This window comes from Aptenodytes forsteri, unplaced genomic scaffold (genome assembly GCF_000699145.1).
Source record: "Aptenodytes forsteri isolate BGI_AS27 unplaced genomic scaffold, ASM69914v1 Scaffold193, whole genome shotgun sequence".
In the NCBI taxonomy this organism is placed as follows: domain Eukaryota; kingdom Metazoa; phylum Chordata; class Aves; order Sphenisciformes; family Spheniscidae; genus Aptenodytes; species Aptenodytes forsteri.
This window is the reverse complement of record NW_008795405.1, coordinates 10,029,967-10,047,282: the sequence shown is the minus strand read 5'-3', so window position 1 is coordinate 10,047,282 and position 17,316 is coordinate 10,029,967. Positions and strand designations below refer to the sequence as shown.

Genomic DNA, 17,316 nt, shown 5'->3' with positions numbered 1-17,316 from the left:
GGATGCCCCATCCCTGGAAACATTCAAGGTCAGGTTGGACGGGGCTGTGAGCAACCTGATCTAGTTGAAGATGTCCCTGCCCATGGCAGGGGCGTTGATCTAGATGAGCTTTAGAGGTCCCTTCCAACCCAAACTATTCTATGATTACTGATTTTACTTTAAAAGCTTGTTACAGTTGCCTCTTTGTTCTTTTTTTTTCATAATTTATTACAGTGCCAATCAGTATACAAAATCCTTTGCTGCTGTAAAGGCTGTGTAGGGTCTTGCTAGTTTATGTCAGTTTTGGTCATCTGTACTTCAGTTTGTTTGAACCCTGATACATAAATACTGTGTCTGACATTATCTGCTGCCAAGGCAGTTTTCTCTCATCTCTGGAATATCTATGTATTCTGTCATATTTATACACATAGCACTGCTTTCACTAGAGAGGTGCTTTGGGATGGTTGTGCATTTAAAAAAAAATATAAAAAGAAAGAAAAAGCTCTTTGACATACTTATGTAAACTTTGGCAGATATATTTTAAAAATAAATATTGGATCAGTTCCTCTTTTATTTCCTTGTAAATGCCTGAGTTCGATATTTGACCCTGGAAGAACTGTGAATGGCTTAATTAACAGCCAAAGCAGAGCTCTGGGAGGCAGGTGTTTGGATTGTGCAGGAGTTTGCTGATAAGAGTCTTTATTAGAGGGGAAGTGCAAGGCTTTGATCTATGCTATTGGCAGATGAAGGTTTTCAGGTTTCTTTTTTGCAACATGTTAGGGTGTACACAGAGAATCTGAAGGTGCACATTCATATTAAATAATTGGCAGCTTTTTTCCTGTGTTTTATTTTTTATTTCAGAAATGAAGTTGCTTCAGGTACAATTTTGATTTACTTCCTTTAAAATGAAACAAAAACTCCAGGCTTCTTTCCCTAAAGTCTTTCCACCAGCTTTTTTCCTGTGTTGTTTATATCCCTATCTATGTTCGTATTTTGTTCATATCTTGAAGCCCGGTAGAATTAGAGCCTAGTAGAGCTGTTTTTTGTGACACAGTGGGTGTATGAGAAGGATCTAGTTAGATGCTATGGGTATAATAAAAGTGCAGTGCTCCTTTTTGCCTTCACTTCAGTGTATAATACATCTGGGTTTTGAAGTTTGCACAGTGATCGTTGATCAAGTGTTAACACCCTCCTCTTGTCATAAAACTCCAAAGCCAAGGAAGGCATGGTAGTCTTTCCTAGGCTTCCCTTTATTTGAATAAGATAAACCCCTTATTATCAGGGACTGCTTTGATCTAGTGTGCACAAACTAAATATGCTCTTTGCTTTGGGGAAATATAAATAAGGAGGGAAGCTGCCCTGAATTGCTATGTGGGTTAACCTAAAGTAGGTTACTTTGGTATGCAGGAAGATTTCCAAGTCATACATAGGTGCAAAGGTAATGAGCTTACTCTATCATGAATTAATGTATATGTATCCTGTATAATTACGTCAGCGCATATAATGGGCAAATTTTTAAGGGTTTTCCTAATGGTGCATTATTGAGATGCTAATGCTTAGCACCGAGTAAACTAGTAATATTTTATTTTCTTTTTCCTCTTTTAACAGAGATCCTCGACCAACCAACCAACGTGTCAACAAGCACGTAAATAATGACGCCTATCTTCGGGTTCAAAACCTGACCATCTTAGTCAGAAACATTAAGACTTACTATCAGGTGAGACTTCTGCTCTCTGCTCACTGATCTGTGGTGATTGCTATAATGTTTCAGCTAGTGCAGGGGCCGGTGGCTCAAAAAAAAGCTTGCTACAGGAAATGGAGAGGAAATCGTATTTGTGTAAAAGTACTTTCAGCCATGCTTTCCTTATGAAATGACAATATGGCTATCTTCTCTGTCCCTCATGGCCAGAGGCTGCTTCCCCGCCCCCCTCTTTTTTAAAGAAGACAGTGTGCTCAAAGGCTGTGATAGCACTTGGAGATACATAGGGTAAAAAGGGTCTTTTGTGGTGGGGTTGTGGGGTATGTACGTGAAGGGGTTTGCTGAAATTGGAATAATGTTTCTGGGTATAAAACTTGTTTAAAACAAGTAACCTTCTCTTAAAGCGGCTGCCAGCAAATAAATCATTATGAAGAAATGTCTTTAATGCTAGAATATAAACCTCAAATTGATATACTATTAATTAGGGAAAAATAAATTTGTGCTTATCTTGAAGGTAGACTTCTTACGCTGTGTACCTGTTTTTAGGTGTTAAAGCAGTTGTTTGTTCTGAACTCCTTCTCTAAGAGACTTAAGTGCAGGACCGACTGCAAATTCTCACAAATAGTGCACTACTTAGGCGACATCCTTGAACTGTCAGTGTTCCTCCGCTGTAATAGCGCTCCCCTAAAACCAGGGTGGTGACAGCTGAGCACTTTTGCAGGCTTAGATACATGTTGGATGCGGCTGAAAAGCCATAGGAGTGAATTCAGTTACTCTAAATAGAATTTCTGTATACACACTGTTGTGTATATTTAGACTCCTTAGTGAGAGGGGTAACTGTTCTACTGTTTCCTTTTACACATCTTTTGCCAGATTTGAATGCTGTGCAGTATAAACCAGGCTGAAACCACTGAGGACTGTTAAAATGCTCCTGTGCATATGTGTCTCAATCATATAATGGACAAAACAACTAAACTGTAGGAGTTGATGTCAGTGTGCCCATCCTGGACACTTCATCTTTTCTGTACATATAGAAGAGACTGTGTATTGGCTTTGTCTTCAAAATACAGAAGAGATGTAATGCTTAACTACAGTAGTGCCTTTTGATGCCATTCTCTTCCAGAGCTTGCCCACTGCTATTCCATGTTGTTGCCACTACTCTGCTTCTGGACTTGCTTAGGGAAGCCTAAAAGAGAGAGGGACTTGTGGAAAAAGTCAGATGGGGTGGATGACTCATCTGTGCAAGTTCCGGCGGCCTGCTAGAAAAATGAAGTGTGTAACTCAGGTTTGAGATGAAGTAGGAGAGTATCATGTATTTCTGAAGGCAGCTGACCTGTGTCTCGATTGTTGAGAACTGGAGATGCTGATGCAATGTGATGTCATTCCTGAGACTTGTGATTTCTAAGGGGAAATTCCATTTGGTCATAACTAGAGGCTGAAGGATTTTTTTTGTTTCTGTTACCCACTGAACAGTGTAAATGTATATGGAGTCTACAAGCAAAAAGGACCATGTTTAAGGACAGGCACAGGACTAGTCTTTCTCCCTCTCTCCTCACTCCCCCAAGACTTACAGTCTGAGAGTCTGGTCCTTCAGGTGTTGAAACTCTAAAGCTTTTTATTCATGTGAGTTCTTCATCTCAGAGGTGATAATCTGACCTCTTTTAAGAGTACCTGAAGAGAGATCAGAGTCAGGAAGAAAGAAAAGTGATTCAGAATCATGTGATGTGTTGCTTGGTGTCTTGTTCACCTAGCTGTTGAGCTGTGTAATCATAATCCAATAAAGCTAGCAACAACTACAATGGGTTAAGGTGCAGAGTTTTCAATGGGAAACAGTAGTTGAGGCTTGCAGTAGCAGGCATAACAGTGACGTTCCTGTTGTAGTCCAGAAATTAAGTACTATGAACCTTGCTGCCTGAAGACTATATATACTGTATGTAAACAAAGCAGTTGTGAGAGCTGATCATTCTTTGCATTTGGTCCTGAAAATGTGTAATTACAACAAAGCTTAAAATAAAATTAACTTTTTTTTTTGTGATGATAACATTATATAAGAAACTTATTTGTCCTTCTCACAATCTTCAGGGCAAATCCAAGGTCTCAATGCTAATCTGAGATTCCCTTTCATGTAGTGGTGTGCAGCCTTCAACTCTCCATAGTCTGGGAGGAGTTAATGCCATCTATGCTGTACCTGAACTCTGTGTGTGATTGATGCTGAGTATAATGTTGCGTCTCTACTAATGTCTTTGTTAGATATTTGGAGGGTTTCTTGTGTTTTAGGATCTGATATAAGTAGCTTTTACTAGTTTTTTTAACATGCAACCAAATGGATGCTTTGGAATATATTAAATGTTGTTAGGGCTCTTCTCTCCTGAACGTTAGAGATTATTTTTTTTTAAATAGGTTGAAGTTGTGGGCATTGTTTGATGAAGTAGTATTAATACATTAGCTTAGGTTAAAATGAGGGTAGTGTCTCACTGACTGAAAACATGCAATCAAATTTGGTTGCAGACTGGAAGTGGAGGGGGAAGTTCCTGACAAACAATAGGAACACAAATTTGCTGCTTCCTCAAGAGAAAAAAAAGCTCTAAAAATACAGTGTCGGCCTTAACATTTTACATTCCCTTTCACTTAATGGACTCAAGTCAAGTTTATGGCTTAGTTACTGAATTTGGTAGACCAGGTCATGCAAAGAATGAGGAAAATGCCACCTCATGCGTTATTGAAGGACATTGGTAGGTATGAAAGTAATACTTGCCCCTCTCTGCACTGGGCAGGAAGCGATCAAGAGTGATGTGGATTCATGGTACTGTAAACTGTATCTGAGGAAGGTGACGTAAGTGGCTACTAAAATTAACTCTGATATTCAGAAGCTAGTTGACACTTCAGATCATATAATCGTCTAGTATATCTGCATCTAATATCAGATTTCTCATATATTTGTATAGCTAATCTCTTTGTTAAAGCAAAATTCTCATTAATACAGATCATATTACTTCAGAAAACAAGGACAGGTCTAATCCAGAAGTGTGAATCTGGGTATTCTCCACAGTGTTGGGGCTTTCCTGATCTCTTAGACTGAGGGTCTGTGCTGGGAATGGCTATGAACAAACCAGGTTGTTGGTGGCATTTGGCTTTGATTTGAGCCATAAAGATCAGTTCCTATCTGTGCTTCAGCAGGCATAACTTGGGAGGGGTAAATGCAATGGAAAGCCTTTTTCCAGTTCAAATAACATCTCATTTTTAGAAGTTTGCTAACTGAATTTGTTCATTAACAACTTTCTGAAGGGCTGCCTTCTCACAACATTCAGCTGCATAAAACTGGATTGCTGATGGCTACTAGGAAAAACATTGTGTCAAGACTCTTAAAATGGAGGTTTTGGTGTATTTTTTTTTTAATTGGGCAAATAATATTTGTTACTGGTGGTAGCAGGCAACATCTCTGCATTTCCCACTCTAAGCAGTTGCACCTTTGCAGGTCTGTTATTGGCTTGAGGCCCCTCTTTTGAAATCAAGCAAATGACTCATTTTGCTGTGGGATTTCATGAGCATTCAAGAGAATCTGTCATTAACTGCATTTAATAACTGTTACAGCACTGGTTCACTGGAGAAACGGCTGGTCATAAAACTTCTGGAATTGGTGCCATATCTTGAAAAAGGGCTGAGCATGGCAGAATGTGTTCATTGCTCATAGTGTAAGTTTTATGTGTCTCTTCTTGCTTTGACTGAATTCAGACACTTGGCTGTCTTTAAACTGGAATTCAAAATGGTTTTTTAGGGAATAGTTTAGTACAGAGAATTACAGGTTACTGTCTGTAACTGCAGTGAGGATGTTGATTAAAGGGGTCAATAGAGAACTGAGTGTATTAGAGAAGAGATGCTCATCTGCTTCTCACTGGTGCAGGTGTTGTGCATCCTGGTCAAAGAGTGAAGTCTTTACCCCATACTACAGCTAACCAGTGTATATGGAACAAATTGGCCTCCAGCTGTTGTCTGCTGCCTTGTGTTGTTAACATGGTTGGCAATGTTGGTCTTTAAGCTGACACTGGCTAGCCCAGTGCAACACAGATTAAATTATCTTGCTATTCCTGAGCTCTGCCTTCACTTTGAAATGCTTCTATTGTGAGCTCCCCTAAGGCTTATCTACTGGTCCAATTAAATTGGCTTGAATATAGTTCAGGTGTAAGTACTGCAAGACTGAGTGATGTTCGGCTTCACTGAAATAAGTACTCTTGACCCTTGTTGACAGTGAGTTGTTATGGCCTTAATTCCCCCAGGCCTTGTGCTTCTTTTCCAAATGGTGATTAATCCCAGCTGTGGCAACTGTCTTCATAGTGGTGTGGCACTGTTCCTGTTTCTGGCGGAGTTTGTTGGCAATGTTTAAAAAAACCAAAAACAAAAACAACATCCCCCCCCAAAGGAACAAAAACCTCCTTAAGCTGCAACAACCTGTGCAAGAGCTACTATTGTTGCTGGTTCTCTTGCTTCTGATGATGCAAGAGGAAAGCTAGAAAATCTGAGGGGTGTTGGCCTATCCCTTTGCTGTGCTGTAGGGAATATTTAAATCCTGTAAGTGCTGGTACTTGAAGTGTCCATGTAAGAGCAGCTGCCCTGATGTCTGCAACTCTTGGAGAACGTGCTCAGACCTATAGAGTTTTGGAAGAGGCCTAAGGCAGGCTGGCAGGGGAAGCTTGAAGTGGCTTTGCTGTCCTTCCTCTGCTCATGTGTCAACCCTTGGGTTTAGGGTTTTTCTAAGGAACTAAAAATCACTTTGATACCAGTTTATAAAAAACCTAAATTTATGAAAGGATCTGTTTTGATGTCAGCTAGTTTCCTAACCTTCAAAAATGCCAGTAATCACTCCAGCAGTCAATACTGCACTCTCAAGAAAAAATTCCTACCGTTTACATTAAAAACTTGAGATTGATAGAGAGAAGGAAAAAAGCTTGTGATCATCCCTTGGCTAGTCCCTGCATGGTTATTATGGCCACATCTGGAGTATGTGGATGAGAAATGCTGTTGGAAGAAATGCTGCAATGTGGTCATGGCTGTATTTTTGTTGCCTGTATTTCCTGCAGTTGCGGCCACTAAATACCTAGCAGATTGCTTCATGCTTCTAAATAGGTTGGAAATATCTCTTCATTTAAAAAAAAAAACCAACATACTGAGAGACAGTTCTGAAACCAGTTGTGACTGTGTGGCTCCTGCAGCTTCAATAAGAAACTCATAACCCTTAGCATTTACATTAAAGTGGGGGTATGTGGGAGTAAAGATGAAACCATTCACTGAATTTTTAGAGACTATATCACCGCAAATCCTACCCTCACCACCTAAACTCACTTAGCTGGGCTCAGAGATAATGGTGAGCAAGGATGCCTTACTTTTAAGGCATGTTTCTTCAGACCTGTGTCCTTCTCCTTTTACTTGGCTGCTCTATATTTGTGTAAAACAAGTACAAGCAGCAGGGTTTTTATCAGGCATGTTAAAGGGAGTTAGCTGCCCGTGAGTTTGGCTGTTGCTGTGAGCAGTTTGGCGCTGGTGCTGCAGTAGTGTTGTGTTTCTAACCTCCAGAAAAGAGAGACCATTTTGTCTTCAAGCTGGGGCAAAAGCTGGTTCTCCTGGTGAGTCAGTGAAGATCTTGCAATGCCAGCAGCTTGCAGATCAATAAACAACTCCTGCTTCTGTAGTTGAAGCACTGAGTGAGGTTTAGAGCTCTTGACTAGACTGCAAAAAGGAATTCAAACTTAGAGATCCAGATTTGGGCACAAGTTATGAACTGGCTACTGTACTCAAGCAATAAATAAAGTTCTGGAAGTAGCAACGTCCTCTTCTGTGAGTTGAAACCTTTCCCTACTAGGCAGGGCTAATTTTAGTGGGCTAGTAATCCAGTCCTTAGCAAAGTAAACACCAAAATACTAGAAATGCATATAAATGTGCACACCCAGAAGTCAAAAAGCATTCCTCTGTTCTGAGGGAGAGAGTTTGTACCCACAATGACCTACTGAATTAGGTGATAAAAGTAAACTTTTTTTTTTGCTAGCCTTGTCCATTTGGTGTGTTAAACTACAATATGCCTGGGTGACTGCTTTCCTTTGATTCCTGTTCCCTAGAAATCTTAATTCAGCAACTTGGTTTAAGGGGGACCTTTCCTCATCTTGAGCTTTAAATTCCAAGACTATTAACTGAGAATGTCAGCTTTCTAGAGCAAGGTACCAGAGGCTTCAACAGATAAGCTCTTTCTAATGCAAATACTTTGCTGTTCTCATGCGCTCTTAAGAGTATATTCTCTCTCTTTTCTGTACAGTTGAGCAGGCTATATGCATACAGTCTCCTGAGTTGTTTCTGCATTGGATATTGCGTTGTTGCACCTACCAAAGGTAGCTTACAGGTTCTTGTGGCCTTATGTTGCAGCTGCATGTAGAAACAATGGTGAGCAGCTGCTGAAGCCCTCTGTATCTTAGGGGTTTTTCTTCACAAGTGTGCAATAAATAAGTTAGTATGATAAATAAGTTAGTACTAAGGTACTATTGCAGAGATGCTCTGTGTTTCAGTAAGGCAGTGGGCTGGGATTCAGGAGATACTGCCACTCTGCCGCAGGCACGACCTAGACTAGGACCTTATTAGCTCTGCATTTGTTTCCACTCCTATTCTTCATTTGATTTCTCTAGTTTAAATTTGCTACAGGCACAGACTGTCTATATGTATTTATGCAGTACTTAGCTTAACAAGCCTCCTTGGTTCTGCAGTGACAAAAATGTTTTGAGTTAGGCTTTCTGTCCTGCAGTAGCATGATCGTAAGACATGAAGGTTGCATGTACGCCTGGTATTGTGAAGATGTTCAGTTATTGCGGTGGTGGCTACAGCGGAAGGGAATGACTGACCTTGGCACAGACATTCTGGGAAATGCTAAACTGGTGACATTAGTCTCTGATTTAGTTCTTCACCCGAAAATAGTGGTACCACTCTTCTGCAAGTGGAACGAACATAAGAATGATCACAAAGATCACAGTCTTTTTGTATAGGTCCTGTTATCGAGCATTTCAGTGAGAAAGAGGTGGAGACAGGTGACTCATCACTACCAGCCAGACTGTCTGATGCTTTTTTAGTGAGAATTGTCTTGCTCATTTCCAGAAGAACTAGACAAAACAAACATTTCTGCCCCAGAGTTGAAATAAGTTTCTGCGGAGGTCAGTTTGAAAAGTGTTCCCAGGTTTGTAAGAGCTACCATTTCAGGTGGCTAGTAGCATGCCATGGGACACCTGACTGAGATTACTGGCTGTGATTCTAGGATGCATTTCAGCTGATATACTGAATTATGTCTGGAAGTTTAATGGAGGACTGAGCTTAAAGAAACATTTTTTTCCCTGAGGCTCCACATGCGTTTTAATACAGAATGAAATAGTGACCTCAAACAGACGGAAGAGAATAGGTTGGCTTTTAAACTACTTTACTGCCTGTAATTTCCTGGAGCTAGATTATGGGAAAGGGCAGAATAGGCTGGCATGTCTCTGTGTAGTCCTGTCTTTGTTTTGCTTAATAAGCTAGAGGGGTGTGAATTCATTGTGCAGACAAACGAAGAAGCTGAGCCAAAAAAAGAGAGGAGCAGTGTCCTAAAATATGGAGGCAAATGGAAGTGACCTGTAAAAATTTTACAATATGGAATAGCTGTTTGGTTCCCACACAGCAGTATTTACTTAACCTCTGACATGTTAATTGAAAACAATTCTTGGGATGTCTGAATTACAGAATGCATCCACTGTGTCCTTTATATGGCTTAAAAAAGGGTAATGTGAAAGTATGTGTATGGCTTTTCTTAATGAAAGCCAAGGCCTAATGTTAATCTCCTAGACTATTGCTGTGGTTACCAATGCTAAAGCCACAGGGTATTCCAGTTCTCTACTACGTATATATTTTTGGATATTAGGTGCAAGATGTAAGTCACTGTTCAGACAGTCTCACCACACAGCCATGTTCAGTCCTGCTGCCTAGACTTCAGGCAGATGTCCCATTTTTGTCAGCTGAAATTTTGCGAAGGAGTTTCGTAGAGCCTACCAATTTTGGGTAAGTTAGAAAATAGACTGCATGCCATTTTCTGTAATGAATTCCATGTCATTTAGTCCTTTTCATTAAAAAGTCTTTAAAGAGACAAGAAGATGAATTCCACAAATGTATAAAGTATGATTGCAAAACAACCCCTCTAATTGCATACCAGTTCCCAAAGCAAATAGTTTCTACTTTTTAATGGCAGGTAGCAAATGAAAGTGATTTATGTTATTTTATTTGCATGTTCTGTCTGAAAATGTTGTTTAATCCAGTGTGGCTTTTACTGAGGATACTGTCACGTGCAGTATTGTGGCGCACTGGATTCAGTCCACAGTCTTGCTCTTACACAACTCTGACTCTGGATTAAGGTTTGGTGTCAAGGCTTGTTCCTGTCAGTTCCAGTGACATCTGTGACCCTGTGGTGTGGAGTGAGCAAAGGTGTCTCTTTGTGCCTCTAATTCAGCTGGCCTAGGCTTTCTGCTCCAACAGTGTTGTAATTAGCTTTTGTTACAAAGGTCTGTAATGAACTCTCACCTTTTTGTACGCTGCTTTTTTTAATGACTTATTAGACCTGTAAGCAATTCTTCCACAGTGTGTTTTCATCTGGGACAGATACTTGAGATGTCTCTTAAAGCGGTGCTTATCTGTTGTTTTGAAGGAGTGATTATCAGTTTCAGAAATGTGTGGGAGATCTTGGATAGAGCATCGTATCCAAATGCAGAGTTGTATTTACTTCTGAAAACAAAATGTGGTTTGCATTGTAAAGGACTGCTCAAGCTTATGTTGACCTCCAGTACTTTTGGCAAAGGTGAACGCTCTTGGGCCAAGAAATGGGCGTGGAGGTTGTGGAGTCACCTACCCTGGTTAAGAATGATGGGATTTACACTTCCAAGTGGGTCTCTGGACCTGAGGAAGCAACAGACCCGGGGACAGGAGGAAGTTTTAGTGTGCTAGTTTCTTTGCTGAAGACAAACCACAGGAAAGGGTATATTTCTTACTTTACATGCTGTATGGGCTTTACGCCAGCACAAATTAGGGAAGGCACAACTCACAGAAATTGAAATGCTGTCACTTGCTGATGCATGCATACGTTTCCCATTTGCAAATATGTTGGTTTCTAAAAGGAAGGATTTAAAAAAAGTGAACTCTAAAGAGCAAATAAAGCAGCAAATTAATGTGTGTGTGCACTGTACTTTAAGCAGAATGACTTTTTTATAGCTGTTTAGGTGGGCTGTTTGAATATAAGCTGTGTGTAAGCTGGTGCCTCTCCTGTTTCCCATTATGATTAAGAGGTGGAGCTGAAGGGGAGTTAAGTGTTTAAATTCTGCTGGGTCCTCATATGGCCCGTAAAAGTACCTAAATAAAAATCTGCTCAGCAGACTGAAATGGCCCCTGTGGAGCTGTCACTGTCTGTTCTCTTTCAGAATTAACATTATTAAAAGTTTCTAGATGTTTATTTAATTTGTTTTTTAGACTTAGAATGACATCGTTAGTGCCCGTTAGGTGATCAAGATAACAGTGATAGACATCTGCTCCTTTGAGGTGTGGTAGGAAAGACTTGTGGTCTTTGCACAAAGGAAAAATATTATATGAATTCCATTTAAATATCTTCCTGTCCTGTGAAAAGGATTTAGTGGGTTATTAATGTTTTAAGAACTTTTAAACTACAATAGGTGGTGGTCTTCCTCTAGAAAAAGTCGCCTTTGTTTACCTGATGTTAAAGAACTGATTTCAAAAACATCTAAGTTGTTTGCTGTAAGGTTGAGAAGCAAAAGAAGAAAGATAAATTCCCTGTGGCACTTTAAAGAGTTTTTTTTTTTAAATGGTGATGCCATCTGTAATATCCACTGGAAAGGTATTTGTAAGGGAGTGCAGCATCGAATTTGTATCGCAGAAAGACCTGTTTGGCGCACAGTGTGTGTTAGAAGAAAAGGGGAGGGTGGTACTGAGGTTAATGCCTGGTTTATTTTGGAGCAGTTGTGTTACAGTAAAGCTGAGTGGCTGGAGTCCCACGGGAGGCATAAGTGTTTACCGCTAGAAACTGGAAGGAGGTGAATTTCTTTTTAAGTTTTGATATTAAATGCAGAATTACTATGTATGTTAAAAGGCTAATTTGTCAGGATGCAGGTTCCAAAGAAATAGAATCAGTCGTGAGAAGTAGTCACCTTAAAAGTAAAGCATGCTTCACTTTTTTGTTTTTCAAAAAAACCCCAGAACTTCTAATTTGACTAGTTACCTATTTAAGTTACTTGGGGTCTCTCAAGTTACTTCAAATAGAACTACAATTTAACTACAAGGAGTTACCTTTTAATGTATTAAATGTCTTAAGGTCACTTCTTCAATTTTGATCTTTCAAAAAGGAGGGGGGAAAAAAACCACCAAAGCAAACCAGACAAAAACCCCACCTTGTGTGTTCTGTGTCTTCCTGAATATGAAAAAGCTACGTGTCAGTATTGAAGACTTTGTCTTTGTTTTCAAGGTTTGTGGCAAATGCTTATCTGAACAGCATGTGGATGTATCTTTACAGTTTTACATGCAGAAGGAATGAGTCTGTAGTAAAGGACCACAAAAGCTGCCATTATTAGAAGCCTTGCTTACACTTCAGTGCTCTGGCACTTAATCTAGCTCCCAGCTTCCAGTCATGCAGAAGAAACTAAACCAGAGTGCTCTTTTTTAATTCTCAAACTTGGTTGAGCTTGCATTTCTTCCAGAATGCATTTTCTTTTTACCTGAGCCAAAATCTTGATTGGAAAGGTGATTTTGATCTTTATAAATTGCTGGGTCCAAATTCTATGCAATTGAGGGATTCAAACTTCAAATCATTTGCTATTGCTTGAAGACTTGTCTCTCTAAGACGCAGCTGCAGTTTGGCCTCTTGTTTCTTAATGCATCTCAGTTAACTTGCAATTGCACTTTCTTTGTATTTTAAGTATTAAATACATTTAAAAAAACAAACCAAAAAACAAACAAAAAAGCCTCCCAAAACCCAAACCAGACCACCCTGATCTTACTGATACTCATGCAAGTCTCTCCCCATCAGGCTGCATTAATCTTAATTCCTCAAAGTCTTTTGTAAGTCAAGAAAGTTAATAGTGAAGAGTAATTTTTTAGTTGGCTGAACGCTGCAGAATGATGCGTAAAACACAAACAAGTTCCTGATTTGTTCTGCTTTTTGTAACAGGTAGCATACAATTCCCAACTTAAAACTTTAGTGTACACTGGAGTCTTGGTGCTTCCACCAACCATATTTAATATGCAAAGGAGGTGACAAGCAGATGCATTCAGCACATTTGTTTTAAATAACTTTTTATATGGCAGTTTTTAATGTACCTCTGCAGCACCATGAAACCAGAGGCTATAGCTTACTGGTTGCGTGTGATACTTTTGCATAGGTGAATCTGAGATTCTAAAGCAGTTATCTGACCAGCATGCCAAAGAAGGTTATCAGGCTAGCCCCAGATTTAAGTCATTACAGTCTTTTTTTGAGTATATGGTGTTGCGCTTCTGTGTTGTTTGTTTTTTGTGTTTGTGTAACTGGTAGAGAGGTGCTGCTGAAAGATACATCTGCATAAGCAGAGAAAAGGCTGGGAAATACTCATCCTTGGTTTTTTCATCCCAAAACAAAGCCATATTTAAAAAACCCAAAACAAACAAACCAACCCAACCCCCCTGTATCAAATTTGCATCAAAGACTACTTTTTTAAACTGTATGTTTCATTGCGTTTTTTTTTCTTTAAGAGTAAATACACTGTGGGTATATGCTGTGACCTTACAGTTGCTTCCTTGTTTATCTTCTCTGTCTGCTGATGCCAATGATGGGGAGTGGTTGACTACCACAGTATTCTTTTGCTGGGGTACGCACAGCCATTGTTTTTTCTTTGCTGGGATGATAGGGAATGGTTCCTGCCTAATATGGTACCAACAAATTGCAAGAGACAAGTGTACAAGTCTGGAGATACCTGGAACTCTTTTCTCACCATAGAGATTTGTTGTACTTTCAAGTTAGTCTTGAGAATTATAATGAAGTGCACTTGAGTATAAAGGAGGAGAGCTGAAACAGCAAAAAAAATACTGATAAATGTTTCATACCGGTCAGTTCAGGTGTAAGACATTTCTGAGGTGTTTAATACAACAGTTGTTTAATATTTCAAACATTAGTTTGATTCTTCAGTAACAAAAAATAGATATGAATAAATAGTATGGATTTTTAAACTTTTTCATTCACTGTGATAATTTTGTTTTAACTGTTGTCTTATTCCACTTTCAACTAGGACCATGATTTTCTTTTTTTTAATCCTTCTTCCCCCTTCCTACCTTCCCAGCCACCAGGTGAAATGTTTAACTTGGCCTGAAATGTTTTCTTTGGGGCATTTGTAAGAAAAGCAGAAGAAAAGACTGAGTTTTACAAAACAAGAAAAAGAGTGATATCAAAGCACATCTGTGTGTCTTATATGAAATAAATTAAATGGAACAGTTGTCAGAGGAAAAGAGACTGAATGCCCTGACCCCAGAATACCTGCACTCTAGATGTTAATAGATTTATTTGGGAGAAGGGGAAAATCTGAGATACGATCTCATTTGCTGGGTTCATGGCAGTTTTTGGACCAACAACTTAGAAATTTCTGCTTTATTGCTGGGTAGATTTGTTGATATTGACAGTGACTTACCTAAAGCATGAATGCATGTGAACTGAAACGTACAGCTTCCCAAATTTCCAAAACTTGCAGCACAAGCCTTCTGTTGGATGGGTGCCAGGTTCTAAGAACTGGTTCTCTCCATCAGTCGGATATGCTGTGACTGTGGTGGGCATAAAGTGTTTCCAAGTCAGTTCACACTGTGTAGGGCATATGACATAAGGCAACAGAGAATCTGCCTTCAGGAGCGGTGACCCCCCTCAGCAGATACCGTAAACTGGGTTTGAATGTGTTCCCTTGTGAATGCTTACACCCATACTTCCTCAAGAGACCAGAGCTTTGCTGAGCAGTGAGTGTTTGCTATCTGTTCTGGAGTCTTGCTGTTTTGCAATACAAAAGGAAGCTCCCATTGAATAGACTTTACTCTTGCACTTAATGGCTTGAATTTCTACAGTTAATAGGACCATCCACAGTGACAGAAGCTATTTTTTTTTTTCCTCCAGGTATGGCAGTTGGGAACTGCAGTCATGGTCAGCTGCTTCAACAAGGCAGCTCCTCCCCACATAAACTCTGAGGCTTATTATGCTAGTGTATCTTAATATGTACTGGCGGTGTCTAGCTGGCTAGTATAAGACATGACATTTAATTACTCTATGTATGCAAAGAAGCATTCAAATGCCATGTTGGAATTACAGCGCAGTGCTTTTTGCTGGGTGCTCTGAAAAGTCTACTAGAAGGGTATTCTCCGTTCCTCCTGCTAGTCTTAAATTTGGAATGGATGTGAAAGATTTTTGTATTCTGTGATGCAAATCTCAAGGCCTCAGGGAAGTTTTGTGTTCATAAAAAGACAGAATTTGGCTCTTAACATTAACTGAGATCCGCTCACTGCACTTATTATTGTGAGGATGGGGAGAGAGAGTTTTTTGTGTCAGTTTAAGCGTTCCCAGTTTGTTTAATCATCATCCGCTCCGTGTGATACGGACCCTTTTGAGTTCCACATCGTTGGCACACACTGCTGCTGTATCAAAGAGAAATTATGAATGGAGTGAACTGGTTTCCTGGCACTTGGGAAGCCATCGAAGTTTGTGCTTAACAGAACAACCAGGCTGACTAATGTAATACAATATTAAATATGCAGCAGCCTTAAAATAATTGCTGTTTGGAGGGACAAGCCTTTTTTTGTTTTTTTTTAGCATATCATTAAAAAATTATTAAACAGAGAAAAATAAAATTTTTAAAAATCACTGTCCTTCTAAAGAACCAACTAGGAGAGGGTAGAATTTAACTACTACCTCTCACCTTTTTTAATGACAAGTAATTAATTTTCCTTTGATATTCAGAGCAAGTCTGTTCCAGTTCCCAAGACATATGCTGTATGCCCTCGAGGGGGAAAGCAGTTAAGAATTACAAGGAGTATTATGCTTTGTAGAAATAAGCAACCTGCTGAAGTAATAACCTGCTATGTGCTCCTAATTCTCTCTGTATGAATCAGGGCTTTAAAGTGGTGACTGATATACGAGGAATATGTCATCTTTGAGATTAACAAGACAGCTGCACTTGAGAGAGGAGGAATACGTTTATTTTCAAGTTCTGTAACACTGACCTTCATGCAAGAAGATTCAGACTTGAGTAATCGCTTAAACTGTTGCCGCAATCCTTGAGATAATATGGCTCTTCTGGTGAGACAGAGCAGGGTACAGGTTTAGCTGAACATACTTTATTATGCTGTAGCTTTAATAGCACAAAGTCTCATTCCCTGACTGTATTAACTGCCTGAGACTTCTTCCATTGCAGAAACAGTCCATTTAAACCAGTCTTGCTTTCTAAATATCTTAGATAACTGTTCTCTATAATAATTTCTCTAGCTTTCTCTCAGTTGGATAAGTAACCCTGGTGAAATGGTTCTTATGATGTTTTAATACCCTGTGGTATAGGAGCACCTCCTGCTATGGAGTAGCATCTCATTCTTGGCCACTGGATTTCATGCAGACTGGTTTGGGAAGAGCTTGGGAACGCAGTAATTCACTTTGAAGAACTGCTGTGGATCTGTGTTTCATGCCTGTCTGGACGCAGGAATTCAAACAGTGTCTTCTGCATTAACCACTGGACTGCCCTCTTCCTCAGTTAATTGTATACATGTGAAGGACAGTACATTTGATGAGGCAGATGCATTGAAAACACACATCAAAGTATAAGTTTTAACATTTAATTACGAATTTACCTAGTGAAAAAAGTTAGTGTTAATTAAAGAACATGTGAGTATTAAGAGTTCAGAATTTAAAGTTCATGTTGTTCAGCTGCTAAATCTTTAAAAAAAAAAAAAAAATTCCATGAGGTGTCCAAAGAGAAAGTAAAGAGCTTACACATCTAGCTCTATATAACCGAGATATTTTTAATCCATAATGAGGAGTGGTGTGTTACAAAGCAGTGGAAACCACTTTGCATTGTGTGCATTCATAGAGGTGTTCATTAAAAATGCATTTTTTTAGTCACCACCTGTTATTTGTTTAATATGATGGGTGCTTTACTGCAGTGTTGTATTATTTTTGCCATCCTTCTTTTCCAAAGTGCATTATTCATCACTTTGAACCATAAGGGCAGAAATAGATTCTGAACATCTGATTTCTGTACTGGCCATTCCCTGAGGAAAGACTCTAATGTCCATGTTTATGACCAACCAGCGAAGCCTTTAGTGTCATCTTTTCATGAAGATTTCTTACCTTCTGCATACCAAAGATGCAATTAGGAGATTCACAGCTGTGATGCTACAACAAGACAAGGGGGCTGCACTTGATTAGGCAGCAAAGGCCTCTTTGCTCAAAATCATAAATAAAAACAACTGTTTTGGGAACAGGGGAGAGCTTTCCACAGGTTGCGTGTCCCCCACAAACCCTGCTTTTTTTCGCCACAGCTTGCATCTGATAGTAAGCATATGCGGAGGTGTGTGGAGAGAGAGGTGTGTGC

The 17,316-nt window shown here is 39.5% G+C and overlaps 1 protein-coding gene across 6 annotated transcripts in view; it reads left to right on the top strand.

Annotated features, from left to right (window-relative positions):
• CCDC88C (coiled-coil domain containing 88C) overlaps nt 1–17,316 on the top strand; it is a 100,897-nt gene that overhangs the window by 8,183 nt on the left and 75,398 nt on the right. For all 6 annotated transcript variants that reach the window (XM_009280776.2, XM_019472466.1, XM_009280777.2 and 3 more), the window contains exon 2: nt 1,588–1,696. In XM_009280776.2, the coding sequence (XP_009279051.1) occupies nt 1,588–1,696 (109 nt within the window). The remainder of the gene's footprint in view (nt 1–1,587; nt 1,697–17,316) is intronic.